Consider the following 19280-nt stretch of genomic DNA (forward strand, 5'->3'; position numbering starts at 1 on the left):
TAGTCCAGGACCAATTTTTGGGGTTCTAATGTGTGACAACTAACATCTTCAGATATTTGAAATTTTACTTTTCTTTCCTCAGTGTTCATCTCACCAAGTTCTAGCTTCTTCAGAAACAGAAATCAGTGTTAAAATATATAGCATAACAGTGGGATTTTTAAAGATATGAAATGTTGCAGGTGTGTGTTTTACTGCATTAGTTGAGCAGGAAAGGCAGGCCCCATGATACCTGTTATCAGGTGTACTTGTGATGCCCTAATAGCATTGGAGGGTGCTAGTGTTGTGGCATTGTAATTATTTGCTGCCTGTTTCTGAAGGAGAGATTGTCCTGTTACTTGCTGAAGGGCATAATTTGTAGTCTGGACTACTGTCAGTTTTAAATGACACATTAGGATCCTTTATTCTGAAACTTGAATCCGTAGAAATGGCACTGTAGAGTTCCACTTTTGTGTTGTTTTTTTAATTGATTCTGCTTAGTTTACAATTAAGAATATATTTTTTCTAACTGGCAGTCCTGCAAATTTACATGTGGTCTGAATCTGAAGATGGATTGTTTTCTTATTGTACGTAGTTCTGAAGATGGTTTTGCAGAGCATAAGTAAGCTATTGGAATACTGTGAACACTTCTGTTGATACACAAGGAAGACTAGATTCCACCACTTAGCTTTGTTGTCTTTGTGATCCTAATAGGAGTAAAATCAATAAACACTTGTGCTTCTTCGAGTGATGGTCCCCCTATATGGATTCCAAACATGGGGGCGCATGTGCGCCATATGCCAGATCCGGAAGGTTTTCCTAGCAGTGTCCATTGACCTGCACCTGCGTCGTATGTCCCCTCATGCTCGCAGCCGAGGGTATAATAGGCTGCGTGGGTCGATGCCTCTCCACTTCCCTGAGTCTGAACCCCCGTTCCTTTGCACTCTTAGCCTAGCTAAGAGTGGCCTTTTCATCCATTCTTGTACATAGTTCTAGCTAAGCTGTTTGTGTTCTATACTTGTTTTATCCTTAGATATAGTTAGTGTAGTTGTTCCCCTGTTGGGGACTCCCTCCCCGTTGGGGACTGTGCTGTTCATTCCCGGCTTTAAGAACTGTGCCTCTTGCCTGCACTCTTTCTCCATGAGTGACGAGCACCAGCATTGTCTATATTGCCTCGGCAGGGCCCACATTGCGGTCAGCTGTGCTATCTGCAAATCCTTAATGCCCTGATCATGGGAGGCTCAAGAACTTCACCTCTGGAAGTTCTTGATGGAGGAGGCTATGCTCTCCCAGGTGCCTTCAGATCTGGGACCAGCAGAACTGATGGTGAAGCATCCGTCACTGGCATTGAGTGCCCTTCCCAGCACCTCCCAGGCACTGGATCCGTTGGTACCATCCTCCCCTTGGTTGAACCTTTGCTTCTGCTACCAGAAAGACCCGCTCTGTTGCCACATGCAGTCCTCCAGTACTTGCGGTCTTCTCCCCCCACCCCCTACTTCCCCATCTTCCAAGTCTGAGGGCTCTCAGAGACAGAGTCCTCATTTTCTTCCGTTCCATATCAGAATCTGGAATCACGTCCCAGGTTGCACTATCCACCAGTTTATGACTGTGCTTCAGAGGCCTGGTATTGCTACCCATGAAGCCTGGCAGTGGCCACACTCGAATCCCTACCAGGGATGCCAAGCACCATTGGTCGCCTCATATCAACCATCTCCCATTTGTCCTGCAGCACCATCGGTGTACGAGGAGGAAGAAGATATGGAACCAGTACTGCTAGTCTCCACTGCTGCATCTTTATCTCCAGATGAGGCATTTATTCTTTCCTTGCTATCTCCACCAGATGACCACCAATAATACCACATGTTGACGAACCTCATCGCAAAAGTCTGTGCATTCCCTCTGACTGTATCCAGGGTCTGTCCTCGCCTGCTGGGCCACATGGCAGCATGTGCTTACGTAGTCCGTCATGCCAGGCTCAGGATGCGACTCCTGCAACAATGGCTGGTGACAGTCTATTCCCTGTCCTGAGATCCCCCTGGAAAAGATCATTACCATTCCCCAGGTGATACTTACCTTGCTGTGGTGGTGGGCCGACCACAGAACAGCCCTGGAAGGGGTTCTGTTCGACAACCCCTCCCACTCCATTGAGTTGGTGTTGGACGCCTCAGACCTTGGGTAGGGGGCGCATATTGGCGTCCTACAGACTCAGGGGATGTAGTCCCCAGATGAAGCGCGGTTGTACATAAACATCAAAGAGCTCCGAGCAGTCCATCTAGCGTGCGGAGTCTTATTGCCCCATCTGTCGGGCAAGGTGGTATGAGTCCTGACAGACAACACAGCCTCTATGTTCTACATCAACAAGCAAGGGGGCGCATGCTCATCGGCTCTCTGTCAGGAGAAGCTCCATCTATGGGACTTCTGCATGAGCCACGAGATCCACCTGGAAGCTTGTCCACTTTCCAGCGTCAGGAATATGCTGGTGGACCAGCTCTGCAGGGACTTTGCCTCTCACCATGAATGGTCGTTCCATCCAGAGGTAGCCTGCATGATCTTTCAAAGGTGGAGAACTCCCCGAGTGGACCTGTTCGCTACCAGACAGAACAGGAAATGCCACCAGTTTTTTTTTTTTTCTCTGCAAGGTCTGAGCAAGGACTCCCTCTCCGATGCCTTCCTCCTGTCATGGTCACGAAGCCTGATGTACGCATTCCCTCCAATTCCGCTCATCAGCAGGGCCCTGGCAAAGATCAAGAGAGACAAGGCGCAGGTAGTCCTGATCGCCCCGACATGGCCTCACCAGCACTGGTTCAGCACGCTCACGAGCCTGTCAGTGGCCCTTCCCTGGCCCCTGCCCAACCGACCGGACCTACTGTCACAGGACCACGGTCAACTCCTACACCCTAACCTCGGGTCCCTCCACCTCTCGACATGGATGCTGAGTGGCTGAACCAGGAGAAGTGGACGTGTTCGAAAGGAATCCAACAGGTCCTCCTGGAAAGTAGGAAGCCCTTAACTAGACTGACTTTCCTGGCCAACAGGATGAGGCTTTCCTGCTGGGCGTCTGAAGGGGGCATCTCTCCCTCGCGTTCATCCATACAGGCTGTCCTGGACTACCTGCTTCATTTGAGGAACTGGGGCCTGTTACAGTCTTCCATTAGAGTGCATCACACGGCCATCTCTGCTTTTCACCCGCCGATCCAAGGACAGACAGTGTTTTCCCATGACATGTCAGATTCCTGAGGGGATCATGACAGGCGAGACACTTCCCGCAGGTACAGACTCCTGTCCTGCAGTAGGATCTTAACTTGGTCCTTTCTAGGCTCACTGGCCCACCCTTTGAGCCACGAGTTCCTGCCTCTTTTCCCACCTGTCATGGAACGTTGTCTTCCTGCCAAAGGTGGTCTCCACCTTCCATATGAACCAGAACATCTTCCTCATGGTGTTCTGTCCCAAACCGCACAAGACCAGTGAAGAGAGGCGTCTTCACGCCCTGGACGTCTGCAGGGCCTTGGCTTTCTACTTAGAACGTACCAAGCCTTTCCATAAATCGACTCAACTCTTCATCACTACAGCAGATAGGATGAAGGGTCACCCAGTGTCCTTGCAGAGGATTTCCAATTGGATTACCTCATGCATAAGGACCTGTTACAACCTGGCGGGGTTCTGCCACTTCCGATCGTCAGGGTCCACTCGACGAGAGTGCGGGCGTCTTTGGTGGCCTTCCGGGCACACATCTGTAGAGCCACAACATGGTCCTCTGTTCACACGTTCACCGCTCATTATGCCATCACTCAGCAGGCCAGGGACGACGCTGGGTTCGGCAGAGATGTGTTGCAATGTGAACATCCGTGAACTCCTACCCACCTCCAGGGGTATTGCTTGGGAGTCACCTACTATGAAATGGACATGAGCAAGCACTTGAAGAAGAAAAGTAAGTTACCTTTTCCGTAACTGGTGTTCTTTGAGATGTGTTGCTCATGTCTATTTCATGACCCGCTCTCCTTCCCCACTTTCGGAGTTTCTGGCAAGAAGGAACTGAGGTTGTGGGGAGCCAGCGGTGCCCCTTATCCCGTGCCATGCAGGCGCCACTCTAGAGGGCACCAGAGCCGGTCCCCTACGGATACTGCTGAGGGAAAAACTTCCGGCACCGGTGCATGTGGCGAGTGTACACACCTAATATGGAATGGACATGAGTAACACATCTCAAAAACAGTTACCTTTTCCGTAACAGGTGTTCTTTGAGATGTGTGTTTCCAATACCTGCCCTCCATCCCGCTGCTGTGGATTGGACTATTCAGCGGTAAGAGGGATACTGGAGAGGCATCAACCCGCACAGCCTATTATACCTTTGGGTACGTCTTCACTTACCGGAGGGTCCGGCGGCACGCAATCGATGTTCTGGGATCGATTTATCGCGTCTGGTTAAGACGCGATAAATCGATCCCAGATCGATCCCGGAAGTGCTCGCCGTCGACGCCGGTACTCCAGCTCGCCGAGAGGAGTACGCGGCATCGACGGGGGAGCCTTCCTGCCGCGTCTGGACCCGCGGTAAGTTCGGACTAAGGTACTTCGAATTCAGCTACGTTATTAACGTAGCTGAATTTGCGTACCTTAGTCCGAAGTGGGGGCTTAGTGGGGACCAGGCCTTTGACTGTGAGCACATGGGGATGTACGATACATGTGCAGGTTAACGGACACTTCAAGGAAAACCTTCTGGCTCTGGTGTGTGACGTGCATACACACCCACATTTGGAATCCAAATTGGGAACACACGTTTCAAAGAACCTCCAGTTACAGGTAAGTAACTTCCTCTTTCTGTCACTTAAATAAGCAGATGTATCGCTGAGTACAATCAAGGAGATCTGTTGGATAAAAGATGCCATTTTCACGGTCACTTTTCAGAGTAGAATCATATTTTAAATAAGCTTATAGGTATTTTAATATTGTCTCTCTGTCGCCCTATGCCTGCAATTAAGTTTGTATTAATCTTTCCATTACAAACCCCTATTTTCAAGGTGTTATAATTTGGTATTAAATTGATCAACATGCTAAAAATAACAAGGTTGATATACAATCTTGATCTATATTAATTGAATTAATAAAAATTATGCAACTATTTCTAAAATGAGCTGCTAATTGAAATGTTGTGGTATTCATTTTCTTGTTGCTGTCATATGTGCGGTACCTAAAGAAAAGTTTAAATAGATCAGTATTGTTTTAAATTGAATTTGTCAACATATAAGTTCTCTTGTGTTATGTTTACTGGAAATTTGGGGCAAAAGTAAAAACAACCAAACTCTTTTAACAAACTCTAAAACTGTGTTTAGCTAATAGATAGGAAGTACAGAAAACTATTAAATGTTGAAATTGTGACAGACTTATGAAAGTAAAGAAATCCAAAATTGAGGCTTACAGTCCATTCTGAAATCATTATGTTGCCGCTTTCCCTTATTCCTAAACATCTCAGCAGAGCTTATAAAGGACAAAATATCGAGCCTTAGCTTTGATTTTCTTGGCTGTTACTAGGTTTTGTCACATTCATCATATTATTTAAACATAGATTTTGTATTTTTTATTTATTAATTGATGTAGCTGTCCCTGTTCCTGGGGTTAATATTGAAGAGCACCTTCAGCTACGGCAAGAGGAAAAGCGGCAGCGTGTAAACAGGAGGCATAGATTGGAGGAAGGGAGAGGTAAGAGATTATTTGTTACTGAGTCGAGGCTAAAATAAGGATAAATTCACACCGTTTCTAAAAACTGATTAGGCCTTACGAAACAGGCCTTTTTTCTATTTAAAAACTGTCAAACGTGAAACAAAAATCAGGTTTAAGTATATCTTCAGTAGAGGTTTGCACTAATTGAACTCAATAGATTTAAAAAAAAAAATCAATATACCACTTAAATTTTATAATACAGAAAAGGCCTGCAAGGATTCAATAATACTGCTGTGTAGTGGTTTGAGAATTTGGCTTCCATTAAGCCTATAATGGTGAGTATGGGAGACAAAACAGCTGAGAATTTAGATCTAGGCCTTTGATTAGACAATTAAAAGATTAACACCATTAGAGATTGCACCTGAGATGCACAGGGTCAGAGTCAGCATTCCGGTGCTGTGCTGTTCAATGTGACATTGGTGGCTACTAAAGTATTTGTAGTCTTTGATTGAAGAAAGAATGGGGTCCTCTGTTGTGCATGTATTACTGATAATTGTTGGATAAGACTGCTGACCCATTGTCAGTCCATATGTTTTCAGATAGCTAATGCTGTATCAAATACCTAAGAGAGCCATGAAGGTATTGTGAGGGGATGTATGAGTATTTCCTTCCCAAAATCTTACTTATCGGAATGTGTTTACTTCATGTAAGTGCTAAAATGGGAATAAGATTGGGGGAACTAGTGGTTCTTCTTCGAGTAATGTCCCTATGAGTGCTCCACTTTAGGTGTATCTGCGTCCATGTACCTAGGATTTGAGATTATTATCAGTAATAGTGCCTGCTTGGGCCGCACGTGCACTCCCCCCTTTGCACGCCACATTTGGCAGTTATATAGTGCTGTTCGGCCAAATTGGCCTCGATTCCTTCTCAACTGCCCTTGTCCTGAGATGGAGTCCCTAGAAGAGCCCTTTCTAGCGATTTCTTAGTGTCTGTGTTCTCATTTTTCATAGTGATAGTGTTTCAGTTAAGATTTTAGTCATTTAGAGTTGTTCCCGTTCTTTTTTCTTCATTCCAAAAAAAATTTGTTTTTGTTGTTTATCGTTACCCCCTTGATTAGAGTAGTAGTTTCTACATATCTTCCCTTCAGAGAAGTGATCCCTATAAAGGGTGTTATACTCAGATCCTCCAAATTCAAACGGTGCCTCTACTGCTGGGAGGCCATTCCAGTCGGTCAGTGATGGTCACTCCCTTTGCATTCGTTGCCTGGAAGAGGCACAGGTTCCCCAAAAATGTATGTATTGCCTTAAACGTAAGGAACAGACTCAGAAAAACCATGAGCTGAAGTTAAAACTGACGGAGAGCTCAGCTTTAGACCCTGGTCCTGGAATCCTGCCTGGACAATGGTTGCTGTTGGCGTGCCACCCTCCCTGCTAGTTACGAAGAGAAACTAACAGAGTCCTTTGTGAAAAGACACTAAAAAGCAAGCTTCAAGTTCGCCTAAAAAGGAGCCACCAAAAAGAAAGAGGTCCCCGAGAGATCAGTAACTTCTGCACTGACAGATATGAGACTGAATACCTGTGACATCTCGTGGGCCTCTGGTAATGTCGTCATCAATAAGTTCAAGGACCCCAAGAAGGCAGAACTGGACAAAATGGCATCATCAGGTAATAGGGGTAAGAAAAATGGAGTCTCAAAGATGGTACCGACAGCACCAAATAGACATGCGGCAACAAGTACATCGGCACTGACAGCATCTACGGCGCCAGCACTGACGACATTGTCAACAACAGAACAGGCAAATTATTTCCATGATACCAGTGAATTCAGATTCCCAATACACTAGTATCTGAGGCACCAAAGTCTCCGCTGCTGCATACCAATGTTGCTGCAGTACACATCTCACCCCCGGATGTGCATGCGGTACCTACCCATTTGTCATCTCCACCTAGGACTGCTGCAGTATGAGATACCATTCAACCTTGGAACCTCAGCATAGTGCTACGATGCCTCAATGGTCTCCCATTTGAGCCTATGGCAACCTGCTTGTTCATAACTGTCTATGAAAACGGCCTTTTTCGTGACCATCACATCCACTCAGAGTGAGGGAAATAGGGGCTCTCGTGGTGTACCTCCCTGTACAATCTTCCCAGATAGTTACATTAAGACCACATCCAAAGTTCCTACCTAAAATACCTTCCTCATTCAACCTAAATCAGCCTATTCATCTTCCATCGTTCTTCCCTAAATCATATGGAAATAAACGGGAGGCCATGTTCCACATGCTAGATGTTAGAAGGGTGCTAAGCCTTATATCTTGAACGAACCAAACCTTTCAGAAAGATACCAAGATCATTTCTTTCTATTGCTGAAAGATCAAAAGGATCAGCCACATCTAAACAAAAGCTTTCAAAATGGATCTCCAGTTGTACTAACCTTTGCTATCATCAGCATGATTTGCAAACGCCGACAGGGACTAGAACGCACTCCATGAGATCACTTTCCACCTCAGTAGCTTTCCTGACCAATGTACCAATCACGGACATTTGTAAAGCAGTGATCTGGGTGTCTTCCCACACATTCACCGAGCATTATTTAATCACACAGGACTCAGTGGATGCTCTGTTAGTACTAACTGTTTTATCATCTTGTGACACTCTGTACCTCAAAGTAGCACCCTGGAACCCCCATATTCACCACTCTCATATAATTGATATGATTTATACAAAGTATGTCTTGTGAGGTATCATTTTAAAAATGTTGAGCTATTAAACATTAATATCCTGTTAGATTGTATGTACTATCATTGTATGTGAAATTATGAAGTATTATTATATGAGTTAATGAAATATGTTGTAAAGGTTGGGAATGCCCATGGCCAGCCTTTCAGTTACAACAAAGGAGTAGCCATCACTGGCCAGACGGTCGTTAACGGCTTATCCATGCACAATATACTATCCCAGAGGCTTCTCAGAGAAGGGATGTACGCCCTGGGGATGGGCTAGCCCAGGTCATAGCAATGATCTTTCTAACAGCTGGAAAAAAGTCTGCAAGAAAAAAACTTTTGAACTAGGGAAGTTTGGTCCCAGGCTCGAAAGTGGTCCAGTCTGTGTACTGAGGAATGTAACCTGCTTATACCATCTGTTAGGGAGAGACATTGTTTGGTTCAAATCTTGCTTAGTGTGTTTAAGTTAGAATTTAGGTTCTGTTTTTATTTTTTTCTTAGGTAACCAACTTTGATCTCTGTGCCTGCTACTTGTAATCACTTAAAAATCTACCTTTCTGTAGTTAATAAATCTTTTATACTTTTCAACCAAAACCACACTTTTAGGTAGTGCTAAGAGACTCTCCGCTCAGGTTAGAAAGGCTGGTGTATGTCCATTTTCCTCTGAAGAAGTGGCGAACTAGGTAATGAGCTTATACTGAGAAGGCTTCTGATCAGTGCAAGTTGGTACAGTTCTGGGGTGCAAGACTGGGGAACTGGGGGGGAATTGGCTGAAGCCTCTCCATTGATGGTTCATGAGTGCCTGGGAGATTATTGTAACTCGGTTGGGTGTGTTCCTGCTTGTGGATGGCAGTGTAAGTGCAGTGCCTGTCAGAGGCTTGTCGCTTGACAGCAGCAGCATAGGTTGGTGGGTTTGGAGGGCTCATCAGTCCCACAGTCCAGGTTGCATCTCCTAAGTGATGGACAGTGGTCCAAGTGTCCATGCTAATTTCCCTAGATCTGTCAGCTACCTTTCATATATTTTGACCATGAAATATTGTTGACACCTCTGTGGATGATAGCTGGAGTAGATAGAATTACACGTTTCAGTGGGAGGTCCCAGAGGATTGCTTATGTAATCCTTAGTCCACCTTAGAGGGATTTCTCTTGTGGAGTACCACAGGGTTCTAATCTGAATCTGCATCTGTAGTTGGTGCTAGGGGTGGGGATGCCCGGCTCAAGTAGACATATTCATGCTAGCGTGGATTGGATGAGAGCTACTCTTAAAAGTCTCTTGGAAACTGAATCTATCTTGGAATACAGCTTTCTGTTGGCTTGCAGATATTAGCTTCAGGGAAAGATTATACCATTTAGTAAGTTGCACTAGATTTTTTTTTTTTTACTTCTGTATGTAGTTCAAGGTGTTTACTTTGATCTACAGGCCTCTGAATGGTTTCGGTCTTAACTGCCTCTTTCCTTGATTGAGGCCAATTTAACTGCATGAGTCAACAGTTCTGGGGAACTCACTTCTCTTGTAGGTGTGACAGAGCCCATGTTAGATCTTAAGGGCATGGGACACGGCCCACCGTTTGAACAAGTTGCTGTCTGAGGGTTGGGAAGTTGGTGTAAATGGGTGGAAATATAGGTGGAGTCTTTTTAGTTTTGTTTTGATTTTCTTCAACTCTTGTAATTTTAAAACGTTTTGCCATAGAGCAATTAGTACATCCATCCCAGGTACCTTGGGAATGGACACATTTTATATATTTTAAAAAAGGGTATGCGCTGTGTGTGTGTGTGTGTGTGTGTGTGTGTGTAACGTGTAAATCTATATAATTGTGTGTACAAATATGCTTATATATACATTTATAAATTCGTATGTGTTTACTGGAGGGTGTTCTCTGTGTTGGTATATTTTGATTGCTGTCAATCAAGCAATCAAGATAATTTAGTTTGGATCATCTGGCATCCTTAGACTTCAGTCCTGTTGAGCTCTGCGTGACTGAAACTCAGGGCTTGTCTGTACTTACTTGGCTATCGCTGCGTGGCAATCGATGCATCTGCGTGAAGACCCACTAAATCGACCGCAGATCGCTCTCCCGTCACCACCTGTACTCCACTGGATCAAGAAGAGTAAGGGGAGTTGACGGGAGAATATCTCCCGTCAACATCGTGTAGTGTGGACCCTGCAGTAAGTAGATCTAAGCTACATCGACTTGAGTTACGCTATTCATGTAACTCAAATTGCGTAACTTAGATCAACTTTTCCCTGTAGCGTAGACAAGGCCTCAGAGTTCCCACATAGTTTATAAGCTTCGCAGGAGTTCAGTTTCAGCATTAAAGAGCTTTACAGCTTACCAAAACTGAAGCTTGAAGACTCAGGGACTAGCTGGAATATACTGCTAGTTATCTAATTGGGGAGGTCCAGTAAATTGGAATTTTACTGGACTATATATGTATATATTGGGGTGTGGCCGTATGTCTCCATTTCAGCTATATGATTAAAATATCAGTTTGTCATAATGGTCTGTTCATTTCTTACGATGTGTTAGTGGCTATCAGTCCTGGTAGATTTGTCGTGCTCAAGCTTTCAGCCTGCGGTTCAAATGTGGTGTTTCAAAATAACTCAGGTGGTCACCATCCATAATTTGGGGGCAGATATTTGAGCTGTTCAGCTCATGTAGCAGTTTATATATAAAAAAAAAACGGTTAAATCACCCACAAGTCTCTTGGTCATCACTGTGGCTTGGTAGAAATAGTTTTCTCCTGCTTGTTCATGGTTCAAAGGCTGTCTCAGGAGCAGGGAGGGAGAATTGGATAGAGCGTGTTGAGTTTGGACTGTCCCCAAGTGGCGTATGGGCTTTTGGTGACTGCAGCTGACTGGAGCAAATTAGTGCAATCTCTAGATTGCATTAACCTACTACTTCAAGGCTAGTGCAGAGAATTAAGGAGCTGTGAGTGGTGGTTAATTTCTCAGCTTCACTTCTCCTGGGTTGCCTTGGTTGGCCATGTTGGGGATGGGAGTCCTCCTTCTCTAGATACTCTGTAGACTCAGGCAGAGCCAGTCTTAAGTTCTTATCCTGCTCTTCTTGGGGCTGACACATTCTGTCAGGAAAGCAGGCAATGAAGCAGTCAGATATACTGCCCCCGTCTTGTGGTGCAGCAGGACACCGTTGAGATTGGGGTGCCTTAGATTAGCTTACTTTTACAGTTGTTCCACTGATATTTTTGGTGTTGTAGTAATATTTATTACTTAAAAGAAGCCTAGGATTTTCAGCCAGGCTATTTTCAGCTCAAAGATTCTTCTATTATTGCTCAGAAGCCTAAGAGAAGAGGCTTATTTAAACTTACCATTCCTAAAAAGGAATTAAAATATTTAGAAATCAGTGTGTTATAAGATATGGTAAGAGTAAATGCTCTTTGTTTACTTTTTAGTTTAGTTCTTAGCATTCTCAGTTTGATGCAGGAACCCTTAGATTACCCTCACTGTGGTATCAAATTGGTGCTTAGTTTCATTTAGATTTAGACTTTGGTGTGCTTGTTTTCTTCCCATATTAAAGGAAGTCTGTAATCTTAGTGGTAACTGTCCTAAAGTGAGAAAAAAAAAATCTGGAAATTGGTTGCATCACACTTTTAGCCAAAGCTGCTGGACATTGAGACAGTACAATCTAGCACTGTCTAATTAGTGGGTGGCTAATTAGAGAGACAGGGTGGATGAAGTAATATCTTTCATAGGACTAGCTTCTGCTGGGGTAAGAGAAAAGCTTTCAAGATTATTTAGAGTTCTTCTCCAGGTCCTAAAGAAGAGCTCTGTGTAAGCTTGAAAGCTTGTCTCTTACACCATCAGAAGTTGGTACAAGAAAAGACATTACCTCACCTAACTTGTCTCTTTTAATATCCTGAGACCAGCACAGTTACAACAACACTCCATACAAGAATGGATGGCTAATGGTTTTCTAATATGCAATCAAGTAACGTACTTAACCACTTACTGCTGAACATTTAAAAACTATTTTTAATATGGCTAATACTTCACAGGTTTTTAAACGGTAGCAATATGACAATTAAAATGACTATTTTTGAAGAAAAAAATCACATGGTAATTGCAGTTGGATTATAACAGGTTAAATATTTAAATCTATTTAGCATTTATCCAAGATATCACTTTGTTGACCTTTCCTTGAAATAAAGTTACCAATATTACTGCTTATTACATGTCACTGAATAACCTTCTTAATTTCCAGCAGAATAAGTTATTCAAAGTGTTACTTTTTCATTAAACATTTGATGAAGTTAACTTTATAGTTATATAAGTTAAATGCATTATCTTGGTGCTTCCAGAATCTAATATTGAACTTTTTAAAAATTATATATTGTGTTTTCAGTATCTAGTATTACACCTTTTTCATAGTATGTGAAGGATCTTGTATTTACAAACCAAACCAAACCCACCTAACTGTTATGTAATTTACTTTTGATAGATCAAGAAAAAGCTGAGTTCTTTGGCTCTTCACTCTGATGTTTACTTAAAGCTAGGGTGACCAGATGTCCCATTTTTAAAGGGACAGTCCCATTTTTGGGGACTTTTTCTTATGTACGCGCCTATTACCCCCCACCCCCTGTCCCGTTTTTTCACAGTTGCTATCTGGTAACCCTACTTAAAGCAAATTTATTTCCTTGACATTTCATTCCCTTTACCTGGTTCATGTGAATTCAAACTGAAACCTCTCTCATACTAACCAGTATAAAACAAACAAATGTTAATATATAGTGATATCTTATGAAAAACTCTGAAACACTGGAATCCACTCTTTAATATATATCACAGCAGTATAGATACTCTTGTGGTTTTGGAGGAACTTTATTGCATGCTCCTGCATATAGATGCTTCAACTTTACAAGAAGTTTATCTTTTGAAATTGCACATGCATGGCATTGTACATTACATATACAAAATTATATTAAAAGAATGTCTTGAAGGCATGATTAAATTAGGAAATGCCAGAATTAAGGTTGCTTGGACAACCTTAATTTGGACCTCTTGTGTGCACTATGGTGTAGTCTTCAGTTACGTGATCACATATTACTTTCTTTCTACAGGACCTCTTCATACAGTGAATAAAATGACCAGTGCTCACTCAGTGAGCAACTACTTGATATTTTATTTTATCCTCATTGTTCAGTGTGTGGCCACAAGCCTTATTACTCCGCACTATTCAAACCATGCTAGGAATACATAATGATTATATAATCATAGATTTGTAGACCTGGAAATGGCAGGACTAAGTATTATCTAGACCATCCCTGAGAGGTGTTTGTCTAACCTGCTCTTAAAATCCTTCAATGATGGAGATTCCACAACCTCCCTGGGTAATTTATTCCAGTGATTAACCACCTTGACAGGAAGCTTTTTCTAATGTCCAACCTAACCCATGCTTGCTGCAATTTAAGCCCATTGCTTCTTGTTCTGTCCTCAGAGGTTAACGAGAACAATTTTTCTCCCTTCTTCTTGTAACAACCTTTTATGTACTTGAAAACTATTATCATGTCCCCTCGGTCTTCTCTTCTCCAGACTAAACAAACCAGTTTTTCCAATCTTCCCTCATAGGTCATGTATTCTAGACCTTTAATCATTTTTGTTGCTCTTCTCTGGACTTTCTCCAATTTCTCCACTTCTTTCCTGAAATGTGGTGCCCAGAACTGGACATAATACTCTAGTTGAGGCCTGATCAGTGCAGAGAAGAGTGGAAGAATTACTTTTTGTCTTGCTTGCAACACTCCTGCTAATACATCCCAGAATGATGGTTTTTTTGTTTTGTTTTGTTTCCCCCCCCAACAGTGTTACGCTGTTGACTCATATTTACCCTGTGATCCTCTCCTCCAAAGCACTTGCAACCCCTGTCAAGTTGGTATCATCCATAAACTTTGAGTGTACTCTCTATGCCATTATCTAAATCACTGATGAAGATATTGACCAGAACGGAACCCAGAACTGATCCCTGCGGGACCCCACTCGATATGCCTGTCCAGCTTGACTGTGAACCAGTGATAACTATTTTCTGGGAATGGTTTTTCAACGAGTTCTGCACCCACCTTATAGTAGCTCCATCTAGGTTGCATTTCCCTAGTTTGTTTATGAGAAGGTCATGTGAGACAGTATCAAAAGCCTTACTAAAATCAATATATACCACATTTATCACTTTCCCCTTATCCACAAGGCTTGTTACCCTGTAGAAGAAAGGTATTCGATTGCTTTGACATATTTTCTTGACAAATCCATGCTGACTGTTAATTATCACCTTATTATCTTCTAGATGTTTGCAAATTCATTGCTTAATTATTTGCTCCATTATCTTTCTGGGTATTGAAGTTAAGCTGACTGGTCTGTAATTCCCTGGGTTGTCCTTATTTCCCTTTTTATAGATGGGCACTATATTTGCCCTTTTCCAGTCCTCTGGAATCTCTCCCGTCTTCAATGACTTTTCGAAGGTAATCACTAATGGCTCAGATGCCTCCTCAGTCAGCTCCCTGAGTATTCTAGGATGTATTTCACCAGGTGACTTGAAGACGTCTAATTTGTCTAAGTAATTTTTAACTTGTTCTTTCCGTATTGTAGCATCTGATCCTACCTCATTTTTACTGGCATTCACTATGTTAGATGTTCAATTGCTACTAACCTTTTTGGGATTTTTTTTCTCATCACTACATTATTTGATTGCTACTCAAACATTAATTTATTTAATTTCACAACAATCCTGTGCGGTGAAGGGCTATTGTTATCCCAATTTATAGATGAGGAACTAAAGCGCAGAGATTAAGGTGAAAGGTATCCACTAATTTTGGCTGCCCAGTTTGAGACAAACTGTATCTGATTTTTTTAGAGTACTTATATAGCACTTAATATGTTCAAAGCACAGCTCCCAATGACATAATTTTGTAGCTGTGAATTCTTAGCACTTTTGTGAAACAGACCCAAGGGTGTCAAGTTGGGTATCCATAAAATGAGGAACACACAATTAGTGATAACCTGTGAAAAGTGTTTGTTTTAAATAACTTGCCTAATATTATGTAGTAACTCTTTGGCAGAGGCAGGGGTGGAATCCAGATCTCCATATGTGTTATATATGAGCCCTTAATCACAAAATCCTCCTTTCTTTTCCTGCAACGTACTGGCTCATCTACTACATAGTTTTGCAAAAGATGAGCCAAGGGCCCTCCAGATAAATGTCCTTTTACACAACTGTTACTCATCTCAGAGCAGGTCCAACTTGTGCAGAGAATGAGGCACCGGTCCTGTGGAGGAACTGATAACCATGTAATTAAAGACTATACATACCATAATGCGTATGCACAAAGTAAAGGATCCAAATTAAAGTTGCCCAGGCAACCTTAATTCTGGCATTTCCTAACTTTTGAGTGCTTGATTTTTCAATCCTAATAAAAAGCAACAGAGGGTCCTGTGGCACCTTTGAGACTAACAGAAGTACTGGGAGCATAAGCTTTCGTGGGTCAGAACCTCACTTCTTCAGATGCAAGTCAATCCTAATGTTCTTCTAATAATTTTAGTGTGTGTAATTTCATAGGTTTTTGAAAAAGGAAACTGGAAAAGAAAACCCAGAAATTCCATCATATTGACATGATTCATCAGCAGGGTTGAACCTTAAAATGTCCCATACAGGTCTCTACTACAGGAGCTAAGGGAGCAACTGATAGCAGTAGTAGGTTGTCATCCTTCCATGCACCAGGACTAGAGGGGGATGAGAGACCCATTTCGTGAGTGAATTTCACACATTTGCTGACAGCGGAGGAATGATAAAACTGTAATCTTGGTTCCATTCTAGGTTGTGGGTGGAAGTGTGCTCTAGTGTTCACAGACCTTTCTGCCCATTCCCGTTTGTCCCAGGCCTGTCTCTTTGCTACCAAACTCCTTGTCCCAATCACATTTTCCTCACCAAACAAGTCCCAGTCTCCATCTCTCAGGTTTCTCTTCACACTCCCAAGCTTACTGCCCAGCTAATCTGTCACTTAGCTCTTGGAGTCCATGTCCCAGTTCTTGCCTTCTCCTCCATCCCCTTGTCTTGCAAGTCCCAGTTCTCCCCTCCTGGCTCTTCAGCCAATCCTTCTCTTTCTCCATTCTCCTCCTCCCTCCCCCTCTTCTAGTCTCTTTGCCCTCCCTCCTCTCCCCATTTTCCGTTTCCCAGTTCCCTCTTCCCTGGCTCCTACTCCCCCTGGACTGTTAGATTTGTGAAGATAAAACTTGATGTAATGATAGAAGCTGTATGAGAAGAAAGGGAGAAGAGTGAAAAATATTACCAGAAGTGAGAGTCAGAACAGGGAGAATTTTAGATGTAAAAGAGATTTGGGGATAAAGAAGTGTTAAATGTTAGATATGTTGCATTTGAGCATATGGCAAGACATCCAGGATATGGGAAATAGGAAACTGAACAGAAAGGGAGTGGTCCAGTAGAGAATAATATCTAAGTCACGGGGATAGAGATGTTAGTTAAAGCTATGACAATGAGTATACTTGTGATAGAATAAGAGGCAAACCTGTCTGCTACACCAACATAGTGAGATGAATGGATTATGAGGATCATGAAAAACTACCAAAGAATGACAAAAGGAAGAGGTTGGGAGAAATAGCAGGAGAATCAAGCCTTCAGGTTTCTGAAATCTGAGGAGAGAACTGATACAAAAAGGTGCAAATGACCTTGATAAAGATAAGACAGATTGTGGGGGGCTAGGCTGTAAGAGAAGCCTGGAGATTGTCAGGAAGAGTTGATGAGGGCTGGTTTAGTTGAGTGGAGGTAAAAGAATTCAGATATAAACAATGGAACTTATGAATATTTGCACACATGAAAGAGCGAATGAAATAGTATTCAGGTCAATGAGATTATGCTCCGTTCAAGAAGCTCAAAGGAGGGAAAGGATATGGGCAGTGGACTGTAAACACAGATTCTGACTTATCATTGACCTCAAAAGAGAAAACCCATTGACTTCAGTGGGAGAAGGAGGAGTCCCTACATTTGAATGTCTCTGATTACAAAGAATACATGGTGAAAAATAAAACACGTGATATACAAGCAAAAAAGTTTCATACAGAATTAGTTAAAAAGTTTTATGTAATGCAGCTACAAGATATTTTAATATATCTTATCATATTTTTGGAGAGAGTATCTAGACAAAAATTGTAGTCCTGGGATCTTTAAAATAAATAATGCAAGTAATATATTCAAGTGTAAATATGTTGTCCAAATTGTGTCTTTTAATAAATTATATTTTGTTTCTTTTAGATTTGAAGCATTCCTTTGTAAATATGTCAATATAATAAAACCACCAAAGTGCATAGTTTTATATAACCGCTTCCCCACAAAGAATGTCTCTAGGTAGTTGATAATTTTATGGACATTATTTCTGAATTTCAAATTTAGGAAATGTGACCAACCATATAATTTTCTCCGTTTTAGCATTGATAATGTGATGTTTGAATATTTTGTGCCAAACGAATATTTTGCAGTATAATAGAATAGCCGGAAATGTATGGTATATAAAATTTCTTTAGCTGTAATATAGAATGTTAACTATTTAGGGCCAAATTCTTCTCCAGCTTACAACTTGTGTTGGCCCATGGTCTTTAGTAAGGTTCCGTATTTATAAATCAAGGGAAAAATCTGTATCTTATTTGAGAAAATTACTGCATCTTTGAATAATATGTTGGTCTTGTCTTCAGGAATTATCTAACTTATTTTTGACCTTGTAAAGTGCAAGAGCAATGTAGAATTAGAATCATTTTTTCACGCTTTTAATTTGAATTATTTTTTGTTTGAACACAGTTTCCATTTTGTGAGCTTTCCTATGCATGTGCAAAATGTTTCTCCTCAGGCCCCCTTGTATTTCCTGGTCCTATTTTTATGAATCATCGAGAGCAGGCTCTAGCCAGAATCAGACCCCATCCAGCACAGCTAAAGCATAAGCGGGACAAGCACAAAGGTATTTGGTCTTCCTTATTGACTAGGAGGGACATATGCCCATCCTCCAAGTCATTCCTTCCATCCACTGAATCTTTGTTTTCAGAGAAATGCACAAAAATTATTCTGCTCTTTTCTTGTTAGTCTCTGTAACCTGAGGAGAAAGAAAACACATTTTATGTTTGTTTACTTTAAAAGTATGAATGTTTGACACCCTATATCATCTTTGGTTTTTTGTTGTTGTTTTTTTGGGATAAAGTATGTCATTTTATTTTTCTGTCTTTTCTCATTTGTTTAAATAAAACTAAAGAAATTTACACAACTTTCTAATTTTTTCATTGGGCCAGGTAATTCAAGTCTGGCATATGTATTGTCATTTTATTTTCTTGTCTTAATTTTATGATCTTGCACAATGTGTATCTGTTGCAGTTGCTAAAATATTGTTTATATTACAGATTCATTAATTCAAGGCTTCTGTTTGATTTTCTGTAGGTTTACCATCTATAAGTAAGCCTTTTTTGATACTTCTGGTTTACAAATGTTAATTACTCAGTTAAAAATTACGTTTAGGTAACAGAAAACCTATGTCAAAAGTAGCGACACATAGTATGCTTTCAAAGCTTGCTGCAGGTAGTTTGGTTTCCATCAACTTTTGGTAATAAAGCAGTGGTCATTGTAATCATAAAATGGATGGGACAATTTTCTAGCTCACTTTGTGAATTTTCTCTTGCTTTTCAATACTAGTTCCTGTCAAACAAAGTTCTGTGGCTTTTTAAGGTCTTCATGGCAAAACAGTAGCTACAGGTGTTTACTGACCTTTTGTAGCAGCAGCAGCGGCATTCCCTGGTGCCATTGTGGCCAGCAACAGTGGCAAGACTAGCAAATTAAAGGATAGTAATTATACTCACTCTTTCCATGGAGCTTTTCCAGCCAGCTTTCTTCACTTTACCAGCTGGTCTAATGACAAGGAGCTTGCTGCCTGTTCT

At 41.8% G+C, this 19280-nt stretch overlaps 1 protein-coding gene across 28 annotated transcripts in view; it reads left to right on the top strand.

Annotated features, from left to right (window-relative positions):
- The window catches only part of MYCBP2 (MYC binding protein 2), a 384804-nt gene that overhangs the window by 109657 nt on the left and 255867 nt on the right, over positions 1 to 19280 (top strand). For 24 of the 28 annotated variants that reach the window (XM_008178543.4, XM_008178544.4, XM_008178547.4 and 21 more), the window contains 2 exons: positions 5566 to 5667; positions 18209 to 18316. The exons of 1 other annotated variant lie outside the window; for it this stretch is intronic. In XM_008178543.4, coding sequence (XP_008176765.1) covers positions 5566 to 5667; positions 18209 to 18316 — 210 coding nt within the window. The remainder of the gene's footprint in view (positions 1 to 5565; positions 5668 to 18208; positions 18317 to 19280) is intronic. 3 more of the 28 variants (XM_008178548.4, XM_065593096.1, XM_065592987.1) reach the window with 2 other exon arrangements.

The sequence above is a fragment of the Chrysemys picta genome, chromosome 1 (genome assembly GCF_011386835.1).
Source record: "Chrysemys picta bellii isolate R12L10 chromosome 1, ASM1138683v2, whole genome shotgun sequence".
NCBI classification, from domain to species: domain Eukaryota; kingdom Metazoa; phylum Chordata; order Testudines; family Emydidae; genus Chrysemys; species Chrysemys picta.